This window comes from Dipodomys merriami, unplaced genomic scaffold (assembly GCF_024711535.1).
Source record: "Dipodomys merriami isolate MVZ:Mamm:240054 unplaced genomic scaffold, mDipMer1.0.p SCAF_464, whole genome shotgun sequence".
NCBI classification, from domain to species: domain Eukaryota; kingdom Metazoa; phylum Chordata; class Mammalia; order Rodentia; family Heteromyidae; genus Dipodomys; species Dipodomys merriami.
Window position 1 is genome coordinate 735,142 of NW_027206029.1, and position 21,208 is coordinate 756,349.

The 21,208-nt window shown below is 38.8% G+C and overlaps 1 protein-coding gene across 1 annotated transcript in view; it reads left to right on the top strand.

Moving 5' to 3' along the window:
* Positions 1–21,208, top strand: part of LOC138808646 (ribonucleoprotein PTB-binding 2-like) — a 74,553-nt gene that overhangs the window by 30,844 nt on the left and 22,501 nt on the right. The window contains exons 3-5 of the mRNA XM_069994906.1: positions 4,501–4,970; positions 10,923–11,114; positions 16,627–16,753. Coding sequence (XP_069851007.1) covers positions 4,501–4,970; positions 10,923–11,114; positions 16,627–16,753 — 789 coding nt within the window. The remainder of the gene's footprint in view (positions 1–4,500; positions 4,971–10,922; positions 11,115–16,626; positions 16,754–21,208) is intronic.

Genomic DNA, 21,208 nt, shown 5'->3' on the forward strand with positions numbered 1-21,208 from the left:
CTGTAGGTTTATGGATTTATTTCTGGATCATCTGACCTGTTCCATTGGTCTTAATATCAGTTTTTGTGCTGGTACCAGGGTGTTTTTGTTACTGTGGCTCTGCAGTGTAATATGGAGTCTGCTATAGGATACTTCCAGTGGATTTTGTTTGTTTGTTTGTTTTGGCTATTTTTTTTGGGGGGGGAGTGTTTGGGATCTTTTGTGATTCCATATGAATTTAAGGATTGATTTTTATTTTTACTTCTATGAAAAATGACATTGGGATTTTGGTAGGTAATGCATCATATCTATGGATCGTATCTGTTTTTGACATTATTGCCATTTTCACAGTATTGGGTCTACCAATCCATGAACATGGGAAGTCTTTTCTATCTTCTGTTGTCTTCTTCAGTTTCTCTCATCAAGGATTTATAATTTATTTTTTTTTTTGGTTGGTCGTGGGGCTTGAACTCTGGGCCTGGGCGCTGTCCCTCAGCTCTTCAGCTCAAAGCAAGCACTCTACCACTTGAGCTACAGCGCCACTTCCGGTTTTCTGGTGGTTTATTGGAGATAGGAGTCTTACGGTCTCTCCTGCCTGGGCTGGCTTTGAACCGCGATGCTCAGATCTCAGCCTCCTGAGTAGCTAGGATTACAGGCGTGAGCCACCAGCGCCCGGCTAAGGATTTATAATTTTTATTGCAGAGGGTTTCTACTTCATTGGATGTTTATTCCTAGGTATTTTTTTAGGGTATTGTGAATGAAATTATTCTAAATAGGTTCCAACCCATCAATATACAGAGAAGCTACTGATTTTGGTATGTTGACTTTGTGTCCTGCTATATTACTGGAGGTGTTTAACCGATCTAGGAGTTTTAGAGTGGAATCTTTAGAATTCTTTAGGTACAGGATCATATCATCTATAAATGAGAATAATTAGAGGTCTTCCTTCCCTACTTGAGTCCCTTTTATTTCTTTCTCTTGCCTTATTGCTATGGCTAGGAGTTTTAGTACTATATTCAGTAGGCATGGAGAAAGTAGACACACTTGTGTCATTCTTGACTATAAGAGGAAATGATTTTATTTTTTCTCTATTTAGTATGATTTTGTCTTAGATAACCTTAATTGTGTTGAGGTATATTCCTTTTTCTCATTTCCTCAGAGATTTTAACATAAAAAGATAATGAATTTTGTCAAAGGATTAATTTGGTATTGGTTTTCTTTCTCCTCCCTCCCTCTCTCCCTCCCTCCCTCCCTCCCTTCCTTCCTTTCTCTCCCTTTCTCTCTCTTTCTTTCTTTATGTGTATGTTGATACTGAGGCTTGATCTTAGGGCCTTGTACTCTTGCTTGGCTATTTTGTTTTTTAGGTCTGAGACCCAGGACTCAAACTCAGAACCTATGCTTTCACTCATTGGCTAATGCTCTACCAATTGAGCCATGCCTCCAACCCCAATTACTTGGCTTCTTTTACTCAAGACTGGCATTCTAGAACTTCCACTTCCACTTCCAGCTTCTTCCCAGTGAACTGGAGATAAAAAAAAAATCTCTCCAATTTGTCTGCCTGGGCTGGCTTGAAATTGGTATCCTCAGCCTCTTAGGTAGCTAGGATTACAGGTGAGAGTACCAGTACCCAATTTCAAAGGTTTTTATGCATCAGTTAAGATAAACAGATGTTTTGTTCTAGATCTTGTTTTGTGCTGTATTACACTGTTTTTTATTTATTTATTTATTTTGTCAGTCATGGGGCCTGAACTCTGAGCCTGAAGACTGTCCCTCAGCTCTTCGCTCAAGGCTAGTGCTCTACCACTTGAGCCACTGTGCCACTTCCAGTTTCCTGTGGTTTATTGGTTTATTGGAGATAAGAGTCTCATGGCCTTTCCTGCCCAGTCTGGCTTTGAACCACAATCATCAAATCTCAGCCTCCTGAGTAGCTAGGATTACAGGCATGAGCCACTAGCACCTGACTTGTATTACATTTATTGACTTACATATATTGAAACAACTTTCTATCACTGTAATGAAACCAGCTTCATGGTGTGTAATCATTTAGATGTGTTGTTGATTCAGTTGACAGATATTTTATTGAGAATTTTTGTATTATGTTCATCAAAGAGATTAATCTGTAAAATTCTATTTCTTTAATATATCACTGTCTTGTTTAGAAATGAATCTATTACTGACTTCATAGGAAGAATTCTGTAGTGTTCATTTTCTGTCTAATTAAAGAATTTGAGGAGTATTCATGTCTGATAGAATTCAGCAATGAATCTATTCAGTCCTGGGCTTTTCTTTCTAGGAGGTATTTTTTTAAATTATTGCTTCAATTTTATTGCTTATTATATAAAAGCATCCTCGGTTCAGTTTTTTTTTTTTTTTTTTTTGGTCGGTCATGGGGCTTGAACTCTGGGCTTGGGGCTGTCCCTGCACTCTTCAGCTCAAAGCGAGTGCTCTACCGCTTGAGACACAGCGCCACTTCTGGTTTTCTAGTGGTTTTTTTTGGAGATAAGAGTCTCATGGACTTTCCTGCCCGGGCTGGCTTTGAACCACAATCCTCAGATCTCAGCCTCCTGAGTAGCTAGGATTTCAGGCGTGAGCCACCGGCACCTGGCTTCTTGGTTCAGTTTTGGTAGATCAGGTTCATCTAGAAATACATCTATTTCTTCTAGATTGTCCTGTTGCCTTGAGTATATGTTTTCAAGGTACAGTATTCCCTCATGATCTTCTGGCTTTCTCTTGTTTGTTGTGATAGTCTCATTTTTTTTCCCCCTCTAGTTGTATTTACTTGGGTCATTTCCCTCTTCCTTTCAGTCAGATTAGCTAAAGGTTTAATAATTTAATCTTTTTGAAGACCCAGCTTTCTGTTTCATTGACCTTTTCTGAATTTGGGACCTCGTGCTTGCTAGGCTGGTACTCCATCACTTAAGCTATACCTTTAGCCATGCATTTTGGTCTAGATAGGATCATGCAGACCTTTATACTCTGGACTGTTTGTGAGTACAAAGTACTCAAATATGGTGATCCTTCTGTTTTCAGCCTCCCAAGTAGTTAGGATTAGAGATAGGGACCCTTGTGCCCACTGTTTTATTGATTCTTTGTGTAATTTGTTTAGTCTCTTGTTTTCTGCCCTCTTATTTCTTTTCATTTTCTGATTTTGGATTTTATTAGTTCCTATTTTTCTAAGTGCTTGCTTGAAATACATCATTAGGCTATTTGAAATTTCTGTTATTTTGATGTAGGCATTCATACTATAAACTTTCCTCTTAGCTGTGTCATACAGGTTTTAGTAGGTTATATTTTCATTTTCATTGGATTCAATGAACTTTTGAATTTCCCTTCTTAATTTTTTCAGTGATTCACTGTTGATTTCATTCAACTGTGTTGTTCAGTCTTTATGTGTTTTCTGTGGCTTCTTTTGCTATTGAGCTCTAGTTTTGCTCCATTATGATTTGATAGCATATAGAGAATTATTTAAATTTTCTTAGATTTGCTAAGGCTTGTTTTATGTCCTTAAATAGGTTCTGTTTTGGAGAATGGTTCATGCACTCTAGAGAAGATAGACAATATGTATTGTGTAGTTGCTAGATGAAAGATTCTGTAGATATCTGCCAGATTCATTTGGTTTATGGATTCATTTCAATCTGAGATTTCTTTGTTGATTTTTTTGCTTGGATGAGCTATCTACTGGTGAGAGTTGGGTATTGAAGTCTCTTCGTGTGTTGGAGTCTATATGTGTCCTTAAATCTAGTAGTGTTTGTTTAACAAAGTTGGTACATGTTAACTGATGTTTGGTATATAATTGTTAACAATTGTTATCTCCTCTAATGGAGTGTTCCCTTTATTAATATGAAGTGAATTTATTTGCCTCTTCTGACTAGTTTTATTTAAAGTCTACTTGATCAGATATGAATATATATTCTTGCCTGCCATAGGGAATTTTTTCTATACCTTCACTTTTCCTCATCTATAGTATCAAATAGAGTCTTTTACATTTCTCTGGGAAGAAGGATGGTTCTTTAATCTTTATTTTTTTATTTTTTTATTTCAGCGACTTTTTTTTATTATGCTTGATTTTTAACTCATACCTGCCAGTACATTAAGCCATAGTACTAGCCCATAGTGAAGTGGGTTTTTTTTGTTTTTGTAAAGTCTCCATAAAACTTCATATCAAAAGCTGTTAGGAGGAAAAAACAAATCTGTGTATGATTGGGAAAGATTGCCAAAAAACCTCTTAGAATATGGTAGGATCTTACAGTGGAACTTCTGATATGACTGTACTTTCTATTTGAGCAAATGGCCATGAAATTAATTCAGTGGAGGTTTAACATTTAAAGAAGTGGTAAAAATAGAATAAAAAGTCATAATGCATTGAATATTGCTGAGCTATAATTGCATGATGATTTTGTTCAGGAAAACATGCCAGTGTCTGAATGTGCTGAGTTATGGATCTAAAGTGTTTTTCTTGCTGTCAGTTATAATAAAAGAATTTGGCATTAAAACACTATAATTTCTTTTATTATATTCCAGCTTTTGTTACCTTACTGAATGGGGAACAAGCCCAGAATGCAATTCAGATGTTTCATCAATATTGTTTTCGAGGCAAAGACTTAATAGTCCAGCTCCAGCCTACAGATGCATTACTGTGTATTACCAACCTGCCCATTTCTTTTACGTTAGAAGAGTTTGAAGAACTTGTTCGTGCTTATGGAAATATCGAGAGATGTTTTCTGGTCTACAGTGAAGTAACTGGCCATTCCAAAGGCTATGGCTTTGTGGAGTACATGAAAAAAGACTTTGCTGCAAAGGCTAGATTGGAACTGCTCGGCAAACAGCTGGGAGAATCCACACTCTTTGCACAGTGGATGGATGTTAATCTTTTGGCCTCAGAGCTCATTCATTCTAAGTGCCTTTGTATAGATAAACTCCCTAGCGACTACAGGGATTCAGAGGAGCTGTTGCAACTTTGTTCCAGTATCCATAAACCTATATTTTGCCAGGTAGGTATTTTTAAGAGATTATTAGAGCTATTTAAAAAATATTTGCATATGTGTCTATTCTACATGAATCCACAAGCTTAGCATTAGGTAGTAAATTGGACAATTTTATTCTCTGCTGTGTATTATGAAGACTTAAGGTTCATAGAAAATTTTATATGACTTCCGGTTGATGATCCACACTAGTTATTATATGTACTTCAGTATGCCTCAGCAAACGCAGCACTACTCATTCCAGCCATTCATCCAGTTTTTCACCCCTTAGACAAGGGGTGAAAGCTCATTTGCCACCCTCTTGGTGTCAGATATGGTGCCCCGTGTCAGAAAGGCAGAGAATAGAAGGATACTGTATCTCAGGACTTCATAGTCTTATGGCAGAGAATGAGAGGTAGGAAAAAATTGGCAAATTTCACATGGAGATCGGTATTGGAGAGAATAGGAAAATGTTATGAAACTTAACAAGAATGTATCGTGTCTCCTGGAGTCATGTAGGTGAGACATTTAGAGAAATCTGAAAACAACACTATAAAAGTTTTGAATCACATACTTATAGTAAGATTAACTATATCCAAATACGCAGACATAACTATACTATGTGTGACGGTATAAAGTCCTGCCCTTACAGATTTTCACACAACTCCCTCTAGTTCTCCATTTCTTCTTTCCGCCTCTTTTTTTTTAAACCAGTTTCCCTACCACACTCTTTCTCTCTTGATTGCCTTTCTTCCCCGCTTTCTCCCTTTAATTGTACATTTGATGAACTCCTACTATTGCATTAGAAATTCTAGAGTTGGAATGTGCATGTATGTGTGGAATGACTAGATCCAGGTGGTTAAGATTCATATTGTCCTGATAGTTATGGTGTGATAACTCTCTTAGCAGTTTAAAAAAATACACCATATTATTAACTATACACTATGTTATTAACTATAAGCAGCCATGTTATGTGGTAGTTTCCTTGAATCATTCCTTCTATGTAATTGGAATGTTATTTCTTTTGACCAACATCCCTCCAAACCCTACCCCGGACAACCACCCCAGCCACCATTGTACTCTGCTTCTAGGATGTGAGCCTTTTAAGTTCCACATCTGAGTGAGGTGATACAGTAATATGTATATTCAAAATTAATGTTACCATCTTCCCTCCAAAAAGTGTATAAATTTAGAAATTTTGTGGCAAATGTTTTAAATCAAACCTCTGCCCAGTTACTAAAAGTTGGCTTGTAGCTATTCTTGAATACTAATTATTATATAGTGATATCATGCTGTAACCACCCATAATGCATTGTAGTTTTAGTTGAGGTCTTTGGAGCAAATGGGAAGGGATAACCATTTGTTAAGTGTTGTATTTGAATATGAGTCCAAGAGCAAAAAGGATCATGTGGATTATGTATTTGACCTTTATACTGATGGAAAATGTTTGCTACACTATTTTTGAGTCACTTTACTATTTAGAGTTTGTTAAAATACTTCAAAGTAATGGAAAGTTAATTATGTCGTAAGTCAGGCTATCGTCTCTTTGAATTGCTTTCATGGTGAACTGAAATATTCCTTCTTTTTTTTTTTTTTTTTTTTTTTGCTTGTCGTGGGGCTTGAACTCAGGGCTTGGGCACTGTTCCTGAACCTTTTTGTGCCCAAGGCTAGTGATCTAGCACTTGAGCCACAGGGCCCACTTCCAGCTCTTTCTGAGTAGAGATAAGAGTCTTATGGACTTTTCTGCCCAGGCTGGCTTTGAACTGCGATCCTCACATCTCAGCCTCCTAAGAAACTAAGATTGTAGACATGAGACATGAGGGCCTGCCTAAAATATTCCTTTCTAAAACTACTGATGCATGATTTTGAGTGACTTTACCTTTTGAAAGACTTAAAAAGAACTAATTTATATGGGAGTTAAGGTTATCATAACAAAAGTGATAGTATTTTAAGGTTTCAAAGGATTATTAAAACAATACTAAGATGACAACTTCTGTCAAGAGAAATTCTTGGGACCAAAGAAGGGACAAAAGGTTTTTACAGCTCAGACTTTAAAATCTGGTTTGGTTATGAACAGAGCAGAGCTGTCAGAGAAGCATTGGGAAGAGGTCAGTGTGATGTCTTTTTCCTTACATGATTGGAATGTTTTATGGAGAAACAAACAGTTGAAGACAGTTTTAAAAGAAACAAAAATATGAACAAAAAATGGAAATTTGGTCTAAGTTCAGCAAGAAAAGTAGGAGGAAGTTAAGTTTCAAAAGTTAGAGGAAAAAAAAAAAAAAGAAGGAAAGGGCTAGGAACTGATTTTTTTTTTGTAAAATCAATGTATAAGATGCCAACCCACACAGAAGAGTTGTATGTCTTCTTAAAGACACGCTTTGCAGTATACACGTATGTAAGATAGCTCATATGTTTGTGAAACTTGAAGATATTGTTGTGTCTTATTGTTTTCTTCTCTTGGAGCCAGTGTTTACTGGACATTGACATCCCCTGGTACCCTCCTACAGATGTGGGACTAGTCCTACAAGCACAGTTTACTCAGAACTCAAGGTTGAGTATGGTATTTTAATAAACCTGGGCACCATTTTCACTATGGTACACTTGTCTAGATCCTGGGGAATCTGCCTCAAATTTTTTTTTTAATTTAATTTTATTTTATTTGAGAACATGCTGTACAGAGGGGTTACAATTACATTGGCAGGATAATGCATACATTTCTTACCAAGCATTGCAGCCTCCTCCTTTGTTTACCCTTCATATCCCTTCCCAGCCTCCCCCCTCCCCCCCACCCAACCATACCCCCCTCCCCCACCCCCACACCGACATTGTAAAGCTTGCTTTGACATGACATTTTGTAATTCTCCTTGTTGCAACAGGTCCACCTGAATCCTTAAACGACTTGTTTGTCCCCATCTCCTCCACATGTTATACTGACATCAAATAAAGTGAAAGCGGGGGTTACACTGTGGGGGAGGGACATACAAAGCAACAAAGAAATAATCTTATAAATGCGTTAGAAACACATGCATGAAAGAAACGAAAACATTAAAATACATATTTAAGGGTTCGTTTTCCTAACATCACATTATCTGACCTTTTTCGCTTGACTCATACATATACTAGATATTGCAAATAAGGGAAACCATGGGACCTATGTTTCTTTGGGCCTGGCTTACTTCACTTAATATAATTTTTTCCAAGCCTTTCCATTTCCTAACAAATGGGGAAATGTCATTCTTTCTGATGGAGGCATAGAATTCCATTGTGTATATATACCACATTTTCTTGATCCATTCATCTACTGAGGGGCATCTGGGTTGGTTCCATATCTTAGCTATGGTAAATAATGCTGCAATAAACATAGTTGTGCTGGTAGCTTTAGTGTGGTCTTGTTTGTAAACATTTGGGTAAATGCCCAAAAGTGGGATTGCTGGGTCATAGGGGAGCTCTATGTGAAGTCTTTTGAGGAACCTCCATACTACTTTCCAAAGTGGTTGAACAAGTTTACATTCCCACCAACAATGAAGTAAGGTTCCTTTCTGTCCACATCCCCTCCAGCATCTGTTGTTGTTAGAGTTCTTGATTTTTGCCGTTCTAACTGGAGTGAGGTGATATCTCAATGTTGTTTTGATTTGCATTTCTTTTACGGCTAGGGATGTTGACCATTTCTTCATATGTCTATTGGCCATCCTTCTTTCTTCTTCAGAGAAGCTTCTCTTTAAGTCTTTCACCCACTTATTTATTGGGCAGTTGTTTCTTTGAGGATTTGTTGTTGGGTGGTTTAATTTTTTGAGTTCCAAGTATATTTTAGATATGAGACCCTTGTCTGTTGTATGGCTAGTAAAGATCTTCTCCCAATCGGTGGGCTTTCTATTGATCTTGCTAGCTATGTCATTTGCCCTGCAGAAGCTCTGCAATCTTATGCAATCCCATTTGTCCAACCTTTCTTTGATTTGTTGTGCTTCCGGGTCTCTATTCAGAAAATTTCGGCCTGAGCCAAGGAGACCTAGGGTTTCTCCTATTCCATCCTGTAATGTTTTCAGAGTGTCTGCTTTGAGTTCAAGGTCTTTGATCCATTTGGAGTTGATTCTGGTGCAGGGTGATATATAAGGATCTAGCTTTAGTTTTCTACATGTAGTTAACCAATTTTGCCAGCACCATTTACTGAAGAGGCTGTCTTTCTTCCATTCTATTGTTTTAGCTTCCTTATCGAAGATTAGATGGCTATAGGTCTGTAGGTTCATTTCTGGGTTTTCAATTCTATTCCATTGGTCCTGAGGTCTGTTCTTATGCCAATACCAAGCTGTTTTGCTTACTATGGCTTTATAGTAGAGTTTGAAATTTGGTATTGATATTCCTCCAGCAGAGTTCTTTCTGTTGAGGAGCGTTTTTGCTATTCGGGGTCTTTTATTGTTCCATATGAATTTTTGGATTGCCTCTTCTATTTCCTTGAAGAATGAGGGTGGAATTTTGATAGGTATTGCGTTGAATTTGTAGATAACCTTGGGAAGTATTGCCATTTTCACGATGTTAATCTTGCCAATCCAGGAGCATGGGAGGTTTTTGCCATTTTTTAAGTTCTGTGTTGATTTCCTTTTTCAAGATTTTAAAGTTTTCATCATAGAGGTCCTTCACTTCTTTAGTTAAGTTAATTCCTAGGTATTTTATTTTTTGTGGGGCTATTACAAATGGAGTTGCTTTCCTAATTTCAGCCACACTTTTCTCATTGTTGGCATACAGAAAAGCCATTGATTTTGGGGGGTTAATTTTATAACCTGCTACTTTGCCAAAGTTTTGAATCAGCTTGAGTACTTTGGGAGTGGAGTCTATGGGATTCTTTAAATACAAGATCATGTCATCTGCAAAGAGGGAGAGTTTTATTTCTTCTTTCCCTATTTGGATCCCCTTTATGTCTGCATCTTGTCTTATTGCTGTAGCTAGGCATTCTAATACTAGATTGAAGAGAAGTGGAGAGAGTGGGCATCCTTGTCTTGTTCCTGAGTTAAGAGGAAATGGCTTTAGTTTTTTACCATTGAGTATAATGCTGGCTGTAGGTTTGTCATATACAGCCTTTATTGTATTGAGGAATGTTCCATGGATTCCTAATTTTTCCAAAACCTTCATCATAAAGGGGTGTTGGATCTTGTCAAATGCTTTTTCTGCGTCTATTGAGATAACCATGTGGTTCTTGTTCTTGCTCCTGTTGATGTGATGAATAATATTAATTGATTTTCTACCTCAGATTTTGCAGTACAAGTTGAATGTGTTTTCTCTCACCTGTCTACTTCTGATAATTCTTGTTTGTTTATTTTTGTTTGTGTTTGTTTTTGCTTTTTGTTTTTTGTTTGGTTGTGGGGCCTTAACTCTGGGCCTGGGCTCTGCCCCTCAGCTCTTCAGCTCAATGCTAGCGCTCTACCACTTGAGCCACAGTGCCACTTCCGGCTTTTTCTGTTTATGTGGTGCTGAGGAATCGAATCCAGGGCCTCATGCATGTAAGGCAAGCATTCTACCACTGAGCCACCTTCTCAGCCCTGATAATTCTTGTTTTACATCAGTATGTGGGCTAGAAATTTTTCTCTGTCTTCCAATACTATTCATTCTCTGTAACCTGTACATTTTGTTTAAAAGAAAGTTTTAATTATTGAGTCCTCATGTTTTCTCATAAATCCCCAATCATACATATTTCTGATTGTGTAGGGAACTGTTATCATTTGGGAATTAACTGTTGACATAAGTTATAAAAAAATCAGAATGAGACTCAATAGATCCTTTTCTATTTTCCTGACGATAGAGAAGGATCTGTGGAGTCTGTCCAAGCATCCCATAGCCTTCTGTTTTCATGGAGAAAGAACGCATTATGGTCATAACTATCAGGCTCAGATCTACTTGTTCTTGAACTTGGAAACAATTTGTTGTAACTAGTTGTCACTAGTGTTCTGAGTCACTTGCAGAATTTCCTTGTAATAACATATGTGGTGTCAGCTTGCCCAGGATGAAGGTAGTTACGTCGGTGGCTTTGCAGTGGTTGAGTATCACTCTGCAGAGCAGGCTGAGGAAGCCCAGCAGGTGGCAGATGGCATGACCGTCAGCGGGGGCAGAGTCCAGGTGTCCTTCTGTGCCCCAGGAGCGCCAGGGCGAAGCACCTTAGCAGCACTGATAGCGGCCCAGCGTGTGGTAAGTGCAATTTGGTCTGTTCCTTAAAGTTATAGGAAACTCCTAAGACTATCTTCATCTAGACCTTCTATCTAAAGTCATGGATTATCCATTGAACCATTATTATATTTCAATTCATCCTCTCTGAAAATTGATGATGTCTTTGTAAGTTCAAGCCAGACGTTGTTATAGAGAAAGAAATCGTATTTAGTAAAAATGTATTTGTCTTGAGAAGTTCTGTGAAGGAATTTTATTTGTTCAGTAAATGTTGGAGTTGCCCTTCTGCTGTGAGTTGTGAGTGTATTGTGCCTGCATTGGATGTTTTCAGAAATATTCCTAAGTATGAGTTGAGGAAGGCGTGTGTCTCCATTCAGCTCATACAGTGCTTCCCTCTTGATTATCACCGTCGACTTCTCCCTCTCCACGTCTCTGTCCTGAAGCCCCATAGACGGGACTCTATGCAGAAGGCTTTTACCTCAGCCCTCAGCATAGCAAATAACTTTTGACTTAATGAAGGGCGAGATACACTTTTGAAAAACTGGGGAAGACTTCATGAAGCAGGTGACACATTTGAGTGTGGCATTAAACAGTGGCATATGTGGAGGGGTGGAGGATAAGATTGCCAAATACAGATTTTTTTTTCATGAGACACTCGTGTTAACAAATCATTCATTGTTTATCTGAACTCCCAGTTTAACTGAGCAGCCTGTATTTTGATTTGCTAAATCTGACAACCGTGAGGAGGGAGACTGCGTAGTGACTCAGTAAAGCAGACAGCTCGAGCAGTGGTCTGAGCTGGTTTATGTGCTTACAAGCAATCAGCTTGGACAACTACTCAAGAGATAAGTATGGGAAGGTGGTAGGTTGATGTCAGCAGGGGAGACTGGCATACCCAGGGAAATTAAACTGGATTTGATAGGAAATGGAGAGCTTATAAAATATATAAACAAGGCAAGCCATGGTGAGAGTAGTCCGAAACTGACTTGTAGATGAGGTACAGAGATAGGAAGGTAGAGGATAGGGGATCAGACAGGACATGGCTGTCCTCACTTCCATCTCTACCCTCCTCCTTCTCTTCTCTCATCTCGCTTCTGATCCTACAGCCTGTCTTCTCTTAGCCGTCTCCTTACAACTTCTTTCACCCTTCTATAATTCACTACTTGAGCCATGGTTGCCCATCAACTTCAGTTCCTCTGGCTAAGCTGTCTCTGTTGGATTGTGGAGTTTACAATTCTGAATCCATTCCAGTCACCACCTACTTCCAAAGTCAGGGCACTAACTTCTCATGGAGAAAAATAAACAAGTGGGTGTCGATGCCTAGGAATGGCATCTGTTGAGAGCTGGTCCAGCAGCCTGCAGCTTGTCACTGGTCTGGTCTTTGGCATTTCCCACAGCAGTGTCTAAAATCTGCACCCTGTTCCTGCTTTTGTCCTTCTTTCTGTCACATGATCATGGGTTCTACTTTATAGAGACTGAAGGCTACATGTTAGATTCATTCAAGCAATTTTTCTTATTTCTGGCTTCCTTCTTTGATTAATACCATTCATCCCACAAGTACTTACTTGGTGCTGGCTTCATTCATAGTGAGAGCTGTCAGAATTCACTGCTGTTTATTAGAGATCCCTGCTCTCTTGGAGGAAGCAGAGCCTCTGTAACCTCTGACTCTAGGGGTCTCACATCCCAGGTCCAGCCACTTAGCCCAATATGCCAAATAAGGAGACAAGCAGTGGTAAAGGAAAGTGATTAATATGGCATGGGAACACAAAGTAAGCATTTCAGCCCATCTTTGGGGCACAGCATGAGTTTTAGAAGAAGAATTGGGGGAGGGAAGAGAAGTCTGCTTTGTTAAGCAGCTCTGAGCAAAGGGTGACATGGTTGTTTATTGTCTTAGTTCTGCTTCTGAGAGGGAGCCCAGAGAGGAGCAATCTTGTTGACATGAAACCATCATTCCTGTTCCATAGTACAGCCTCATCATTAGAAGTGTCATAGGTGATGGTCCTCATTTGGGGAAGATGCCCTCCTACTTGTAGTAGGAGGAGGAGGAGGAATACTATTTATATGTGTAAATTATTGAATCTGTTTTTTTTGGATCAGTTATAAGTCCTAGAGACTTATATGTCTGCTTTTTGTACTATCTTGACTCTTTTCATCATTGCGTACTATTTCATTAAATATAGATTTTTCTTGTTGTTGTTATTGAGAGAGACTTCTCCAGATATTGCTCTTTACAACTATACAATCAGAATTTCTCAAAAAAGTTGAGTCCCATTCATTATTCTCATTTCTTACCCATTTCCTTGTCAGCCTAACTCATGCATTATAGTTTCTGCCTTTGCTACTAAAGTGACTATACTCTCATGGAGATTAGCAGAGATTTTTTTAGTATTCATATCTAATGGGTATTCTTCAGTCTTGTTTTAGTGCCAGTCCTGGGGCTTGAAGTCAGGGTCTAGGCACTGTCCTTGGGCCCTTTTTTTTTGTTGTTCAAAGCTTGTGTTCTGCCACTTGAGCCACAGCTCTACTCGTAGCTTTTTGGTAACTAATTGGAGATAAGAGTCTCATAGACTTTCCTCCCCAGGGTAGCTTTGAATGGCAATCCTCAGATCTCAGCCTCCTGAGTAGCTAGGATTACAGGTGTGAGCCACTCATACCTGGCCTTCTTCAGTCTTTTATTATTTGATCTTGGCACTCTTAAGACTCTTCTATAGGGGTGGGGGGAGGATTGGGTGGGGGGCAGCAGAAAGGGACGGGAAGAGATAGGAAGGGGAAACAAAGGAGAGGCAACAATGCTTGATAAGAAATGTGCTCATTATCTTGCCCATGTAATTGTAACCCCTCTGAATGGTATTTTCACAATAAAAAAAAAAAGGTCTCTACTATGGTCATGTAGTAAAGGCCTATCATCCCAGCACTTGGAAGGCAGACGCAGGAGGATCACCAGGGCTCACCACTGAAGAGAAAGGGGCAGAAGGATTACCATCCTGGGCTGCATAGCCAGTCCAGTCCAGCCTCAGCTAAAAGGGAGATATTGTCTCAATACAAAGTGAAACATGAAAAAAAAAAACATTCTCAATGTCCAGAGTACATTGTAGGTATCTATGGAAATCTTACAATGAAACCCTCTATGCAACAAATAAATATAAATAAAAATATGAAAACGACTACCATGAATTCTGCCACAGTGGTGGTGTTCTGCTGCTTCTGTTTTTGCCCTAACTTGTTTCCTTCACCTAGCATAGTACCAGCAGGCTTCTGTATTTTCTCCTTCTTCCTCGCAGATGCTCTTCATTGTTCAGTTATTGCCTATTAATAGTAACTCACATGTATATATCCACTAAGCCATAATCTATATTTCAAGTGATTGGTTAGAATAGATTAGACCTCCTAACCTCCTGTTAAAGAAATTGTTTCAACATTTCCAAAGAAAATTATTTTTCCCAGAGGCGTGCTTTTCCAGGTCCTAAGTTATATATATAATCAAACTTAAACTCTGTGTGCCATAAACTTAGTCAGTCATGTTCACCCTTAGCCATACCCAGATCTGCTTGTAGGAAAAATATCAAATCTTTTCAGTTCTGCTTCAAAAATTGCATATCCTTGTGGCCATATCAGTCTTTTATTTTATACAAGAGTCTCATCTTTTCTTACCAGTGAGACTAGAATCACTCCCAATGTGGTCCCTCAGTTACTAGTCTTCTAATCCATCCTCCACTGTGATGTGAGTTATCCTTCCCATCCTCATACTGGGTAGGCTGCTCTCTTGCTCCACATTAAAAAAATTATTTTATTGTAAAGATGCTGTACAGAGAGGTTACAGTTACTTAATTAAGGTAATGAGTACATTTCTTGTCGAGCATTGTTACCCCCTCTTTTGTTTTTCTTCTCCTATCCCTTTCCTTCTCCACCTCCCCATTGATCCACATTCTTTAATGAGAACTGCTCTAGCAGTTCTAAGTCCTCACTTAGACTGACACACAGGCCACTTCGTGGCTACCTACCTAGCAGCAACAGTGGAACATCTTCAGTTTTTCTCAATCTTCAAAATAAGTTATGAAGTGCAAAATACATACATACTGCTATCCTTCTATGTGATGTTTTCTATGGGATTTTAATACAAAACCTTTTTTGGTACTAGGGTTTGAATGAACTCTGCCTCATGCTTACATCAGTTGCTTGCATAGCTGGCACTCTACTACTTGAGTCATGCCTCCAGCCCAGCTTTTTTTGTTGTTGGTCCTGAGGCTTGGTCAAGGCCTAGATACTGACCTGAGCTTCTTTTGCTCAAAGCTAGCACTTTATCACTTGAGCCACAGTGCTACTTAGAGCTTTTTCTGAGTGGTTTATTGGAGATAAGAGTCTCCCAGAGACTGCCCTGCCCATATCTTATGTATCTGCTTCTCACTGTCCCTGAGCTTGCATGGCCCCCCGACTAATTCCTCTATTCTTTGGCTGTCACTGGGCCTTGCTGCTGTTTTTCTGCCTTGTTTGGCTGACCAGGAGAGCCAGCCCCCCTGAAGGCAATGTAGAGGAAAGATCTCATTGTGAACTCAGAGCTCTTCCTTGAATTGCTCTGTGTGGCTCCAGGCTCTCTCCTGCAACCGTTCCGGTTCCCTGCACACCGTTCCCCCCCCCCCCCCAAGGATTTGTTGTTGCTTTAAAATCAGGTTTATGGCAGTTTCTCAGAGTCATCTTCTTTCCCTCTCAGTTTCAGCGTCTAGATTGGGAGAACCAGATTTCCTGATTCAAGTCTCCATTTTCTCATTACTAGAAGTTTCGTGTTTTTCTTTTCTATTATTATAGATTTTCATAGATCAGGCTAGTTTTGTTTTGTTTTTTGGGTCCGGCTGTGGGGCCTGAACTCTGGGCCTGGGCGCTGTTCCTCAGCTCTTTAGCTCAAGGCTAGCGCTCTACCACTTGAGCCACAGAGCCACTTCTGGCTTTTTTTCTTATTGCTTATGTGGTGCTGAGGAATCGAACCCAGGGCCTCATGCATGCAAGGCAAGCGCTCTACCACTGAGCCACCTTCTCAGCCCGAGGCTAGTTATTTTTAAAACCAAATAGTTATATCCAATTACCTGTATACAAAGTCAGCTTATTTTAGTTTTGTATTAGATTTGCAATATAAAAAATTATTTTCAAGACAAGCTACATTATTAGTCTTCAGATCAACAGTATAGTAAGGCTCTTGTGTAGTTTTGAAGATACATATTGTGTCAGCAAGTTCTGTCCTTGGTAGCTAATTCAGATTTTCCTTGTTACCCTCTTATGTGCCTATTGTGAAGAGATTTGTTCTCCTAGACGTGAGTCTTTGTGAAAACAAATGACATTTAATTGACATTCATGAAGATTTCATGTCATATGTAAAATAGAACAGCTAAATTAACTTAAAAGCTGGATAGAAAGCAAACAACTAGTTCAAGTTGTGTTAGTCAGAATAGATCTTTGATGCATGAGAATTGCTAGGGGAAAGCCTTTAAAACGCTGTCTTTTGTATCCACGCTTGTTCTAATGTTCGTTGCTGTATTCATGGAAGACACACAGTAATCAAAAGGGATTACTTCCAGAGCCTAATCCTGTACAAATTATGAGAAGTTTAAACAACCCCGCCATGTTACAAGTTCTTCTGCAGCCGCAGCTGTGTGGACGAGGCGTCAAACCAGGTAAGCAGGAATCCTCATTAACCCACAGCGAACCAATTAGCGAAGCTGATTGGGCCACCATATGTGTTGAATGTGGAAAAAGGGTTCACATGTTAAAAACCACAAATAAATAACATTTTTTAATTTTAATCAGTTATCTAAGACAGCAGTGTATTTTGAGTGCTTTTTGTAAGTTACAATCTGCTTACGTGTTTCCTATTTTGTTTACCATTAATACAGATTAAATACTAAACCTTAAGTCTAGCTTCTTCATTGGCATGATTTGAAACCAAGTAATCATTACCATACCACTTCTTGGAACAGGTCCCTTCATCATGTCAAGCCAGCTGAGGATTTTCAGTGGGGGTCTCTCAGAATTCAGTTTGTGGTCCCCCTCTTCTCCTTGGGGGGTGAGAGATGGAGCTGACAGAACAGGCTAACAGCCCCACCACTCTAATTATACAGTCCTGCTCAGCCTTTGCCTTGATCATCTTCATCTTGAGGCCAGCCATGGTCTCACCTTTATCATCTTCTTAGCATAACAAGGACAATGGGGAAATTTGCAACTCCCTCCCAGAGAGCAGAGACAAAAATCTAGGTGTGTGTGTGTGTGTGTGTGTGTGTGTGTGTGTGTGTGTGTGTGTGTGTGTGTGTGTGTGTGTGTGTGTGTGTGTGTGTGTGTGTGTGTGTGTGTGTGTGTGTAAATTTGCAAGGATTTATTCTCCCTCCCAGAGAGCAGAGACAAAAATCTAGGTGTGTGTGTGTGTGTGTGTGTGTGTGTGTGTGTGTGTGTGTGTGTGTGTGTGTGTGTGTGTGTGTGTGTGTGTGTGTGTGTGTGTGTACCAGCATTTCGATGCAATGCCTCTGGCCTTAGTAGGATCTCTCACTTTTGCCTGAAGTCAGTATTGGGCTGGAATCATCTGACTTTTGCCTCCCACAGGTTTGAAATTACAGGTGTGCACCCACCCACCACAGCTAGCTAGTTCTTTGATATAGAACTAACTTTTCCTTACCCATGGTCTCACACTTGGACTACAGGCATGAACCACTGTGCCCAGACTCTTCATTATACAGCAATATTTGTATTTGTATTTCTGCATCAGAAGCAACTGTGGAGGTTTTCAGGTTTTAGACTATTATGCACTCAGAAATTTTGTCTACAACATAGAAATACCATCTTGAACACAAAATAATAAAAATCTCACTATTTCTGAAGGCAGTTTGTTTCTTGATTTCATCATTTTAATCACTAGGAATGTCTTTTCTTTCTTAAGAGGACTGGGTTTGTACTCAAGGCTTTATGCTTACTACCAGGCCTTCCTTGAGCCACACCCCACCTTTTTTTTTTTTCCTTATTTTTTGGATTTAGTCATTAAAAAAAGTCTTGCTTGGGCCAGCCTAAAGCACAGTTCTTCTATTTATGTTTCCCATACAGCCGGGATGACGGGCACATGCCACTATACCCAGTTTTTTATTGATTGAGGATGGGGGTCTCCTGACCTTTTCTGCTCATGCTGCCCTTGAACTATTATCTCCCTGATCTCAGCCTGCTAGGTAGCATTCTAGGTTTGAGCCAGCACACCTGTCTTAGAAATTTCTTTTATTAGGTCGTAATCCCTGTAAGTTTTACTCCTTTGCTATGTTTTTGAAGAAACAAAATAAATTGTCTTCTTCCAGAGGTATAGTTTCCTAATATTGGAAGACAATTCTGTGAATTCTCATCAGTTTTGGTTTGGTTTTCCCTGGTTTTTGTTTCCCAGTTCACAGTTTTCTGCTCATTTATTTATTCATTCATTTATTCCGTGAAACTATATCAGTAAAATAAATTTGTAGCCCAAACTCCAATATATTTTTACCCTTTAGAGTATTATCAGTTATATACCAAATCAATCTACCATTGGCAGTCCATTTATTAAGAAATGGTGAAGCTTAGTATTTTCCTTTTCTAAGATAAAATTAAGTATAAACAAGAGTTGTAGTACATTATTTCCTAAAACTTTCATACTTCTACTTTTTTTTTTTCCAGTGACAGTCCTGGGACTTGAACTCAGGACCTAGATACTGTCCCTGAGCTTCTTTTGCTCAAAACTAGTCCTTTACTGCTTGAGCCACAGCTCCATTTCTGGCTTTTTGATAATTTATTGGAGATAAGAATCCCATGAACTTTCCTGAAAGCTAGGCAGTCTTCAAACTATAATCTTCAGATCTCAAATAGCTAGGACTCAGCCTTGGAATAACAATCTGAAAATGTCCCAGCCTCACATCTGCTCATCACTCCTGGCTAGGATTCTCAGTTACTGATAAACTGACAGAATGTTTGTGGGGATAAAGAAGACTTGAGGTATTCTCTGGTGTCAGAAGTGATGTGTGTTTTACTGTAGGAGAAAGGTGCTCAGCCTGAGTTGGTTTTTTTTTTTTCCGATATATTTTAGAGTTTCACAGCAGAGTAGAGTGACTATCCCAAAAGGGGAGGAGAGCATTTGAAATCTCTAATTGTAATTGTGGATTTACCTACTTTTCCTTTCAGTTCTGTTAATTTTCGCACTATCTATTTTGAAGCTTTGTTTTTGGGTATACAGACAATTAGGATTTTTGTATCTTCTTCATGAATTGGCACCTTTATTGTTATGAAATTATCATCTTTTTCTCTAGAATTATTCTTTGCTCTGAAATTTTTATATTAATGTAGCCACTTTTAAGAAATTTATATGAACATAACTGTCTGTGCATATATTTAATAAAATATCTTCTAAATTGTCAAGTAGGTTTGTATTTTATGTTATGTTAGCAAATCCTTTCATCACACTTGCCAGATTACTACTTTAATGTCATGTAAAAAATGTTTTGACATCTGTTATTTGTGTTTCCCATGATCATTATTTTGAGGGAAATATCTTTTCACTCTGGTAGGTGATACATGAGGCTTTGTAGGTTTGGTAATTTCCATGTTTTGCCCTACGTGTTCTTTAATTAGGAGGGGATTTGTCTTAAAATAATTCTTTAAGTATGAAGCAAGTTGAATGTAGTCAGAATGAATTATTTGCAAGAGTGAAACCTGCTGAAATGGTTTTGGAAATGGGGGAAGAGGGACAAGGAGAAAGATAGAGGGGTGAGATTGATTGGAATACATTGTAAGCGTTTGTGGAAATGGAACAGTAGACCCCTCCCCTCAAACCATTGTCAGCTAGTAAATAAGTCAAGGTCATCCAATCATAGTAAACTTGGGGTTTGGATGACTTCGTTACAGCATTGGAGATATAGCCGTTGCTAAGTATAGTGCCCTGGATGGAATCCTGAAATAGAAAAAGGATGGTATCAATAATAATGACATGCAAATCAAACATATACTGAGTACACATGTCAGTATGGATTCTATTGCTTCAAGGTATGATCATATTCACGTATGATCAAGGTATGATCATATGTAAATGCTTGAGAGAGAACTCGGTGAGGCATATGGAATGTTCTTCTACCTTTACTTTGTTATAAGAGTATCCTAATAGCTAAACAATCATTCTTTAGATTTCAATTCCGAAATTAAAAAAACCTCTTCTAGTTATTTTGTTAGTGAAGTCATACTTTCCTAAATATCTGCACTCAATTTGCAGACATAGAGCTTGCAAGCAAGTTCTTTCTATATAATAGTTTTCCACCCCAACATGCCTTTTCCACACTGACCTATGTAAAAGAAAGCTAACAGGTCCCCTGCTATATAACCTCCCATTACTCTAGTGACCTTAAAATTCTGCTGTAAATAAACACTTCATTGCCATATGCAGTGGGTAGCACCACCTTTGACAATGCTGAAAGCTGGTAAATTGCATAGTCCCTGTGAGTTAATTTAACTCTTGGAATACTGGATCATTCTTGTCATCTGAGGTATCCTGGTATAGGCTCAAATGCAGGAACATTTGGGTTTCAGGTCAATTTGTTTCACTAGTCTCTTTTAGTTTAGTATTTCGTTTTTTTATTGTTTTGTTTTTGTTGAGGCAGAGTCTCACTGTTTACTCAAGACTGATCTCGAATCCATGATCCTTTAAAAAAAAATTATCTTGAAGTAGTTGTACAAAGGAGGTGCTTTTTAACAAAGAGTTCACAGATACCATGCATCTTATGAGTGTCACCCCTTTCAGCATTCTTCACCCATCCTTCCCCTATCTACCCTTCCCTCACTTTCTTAATTTTGTAGGATAAACATTGGACTCTGGTCTTCATTATCTCCTCTTCATTTGTTTACCTTTTTCCCCTTGCCCCACTCTACCCCTTCTGAGTACTTGCTTCCTGGTGTTTTATTTTACTACTTTGGTTTTGGCTTTCTAAGGAATTACACTATTTGAAGTTCCCCTTGAATCTACCATATTTCAGTTAACACATTTGTCTTCGCCTCCGGAGTGCTAGGATTACAGGCCTGTGTCACCATGCTTGGCACTGTTCTTATTTTTTCAATTTTGCTACTTGTTCATTATGAAAAGCTTT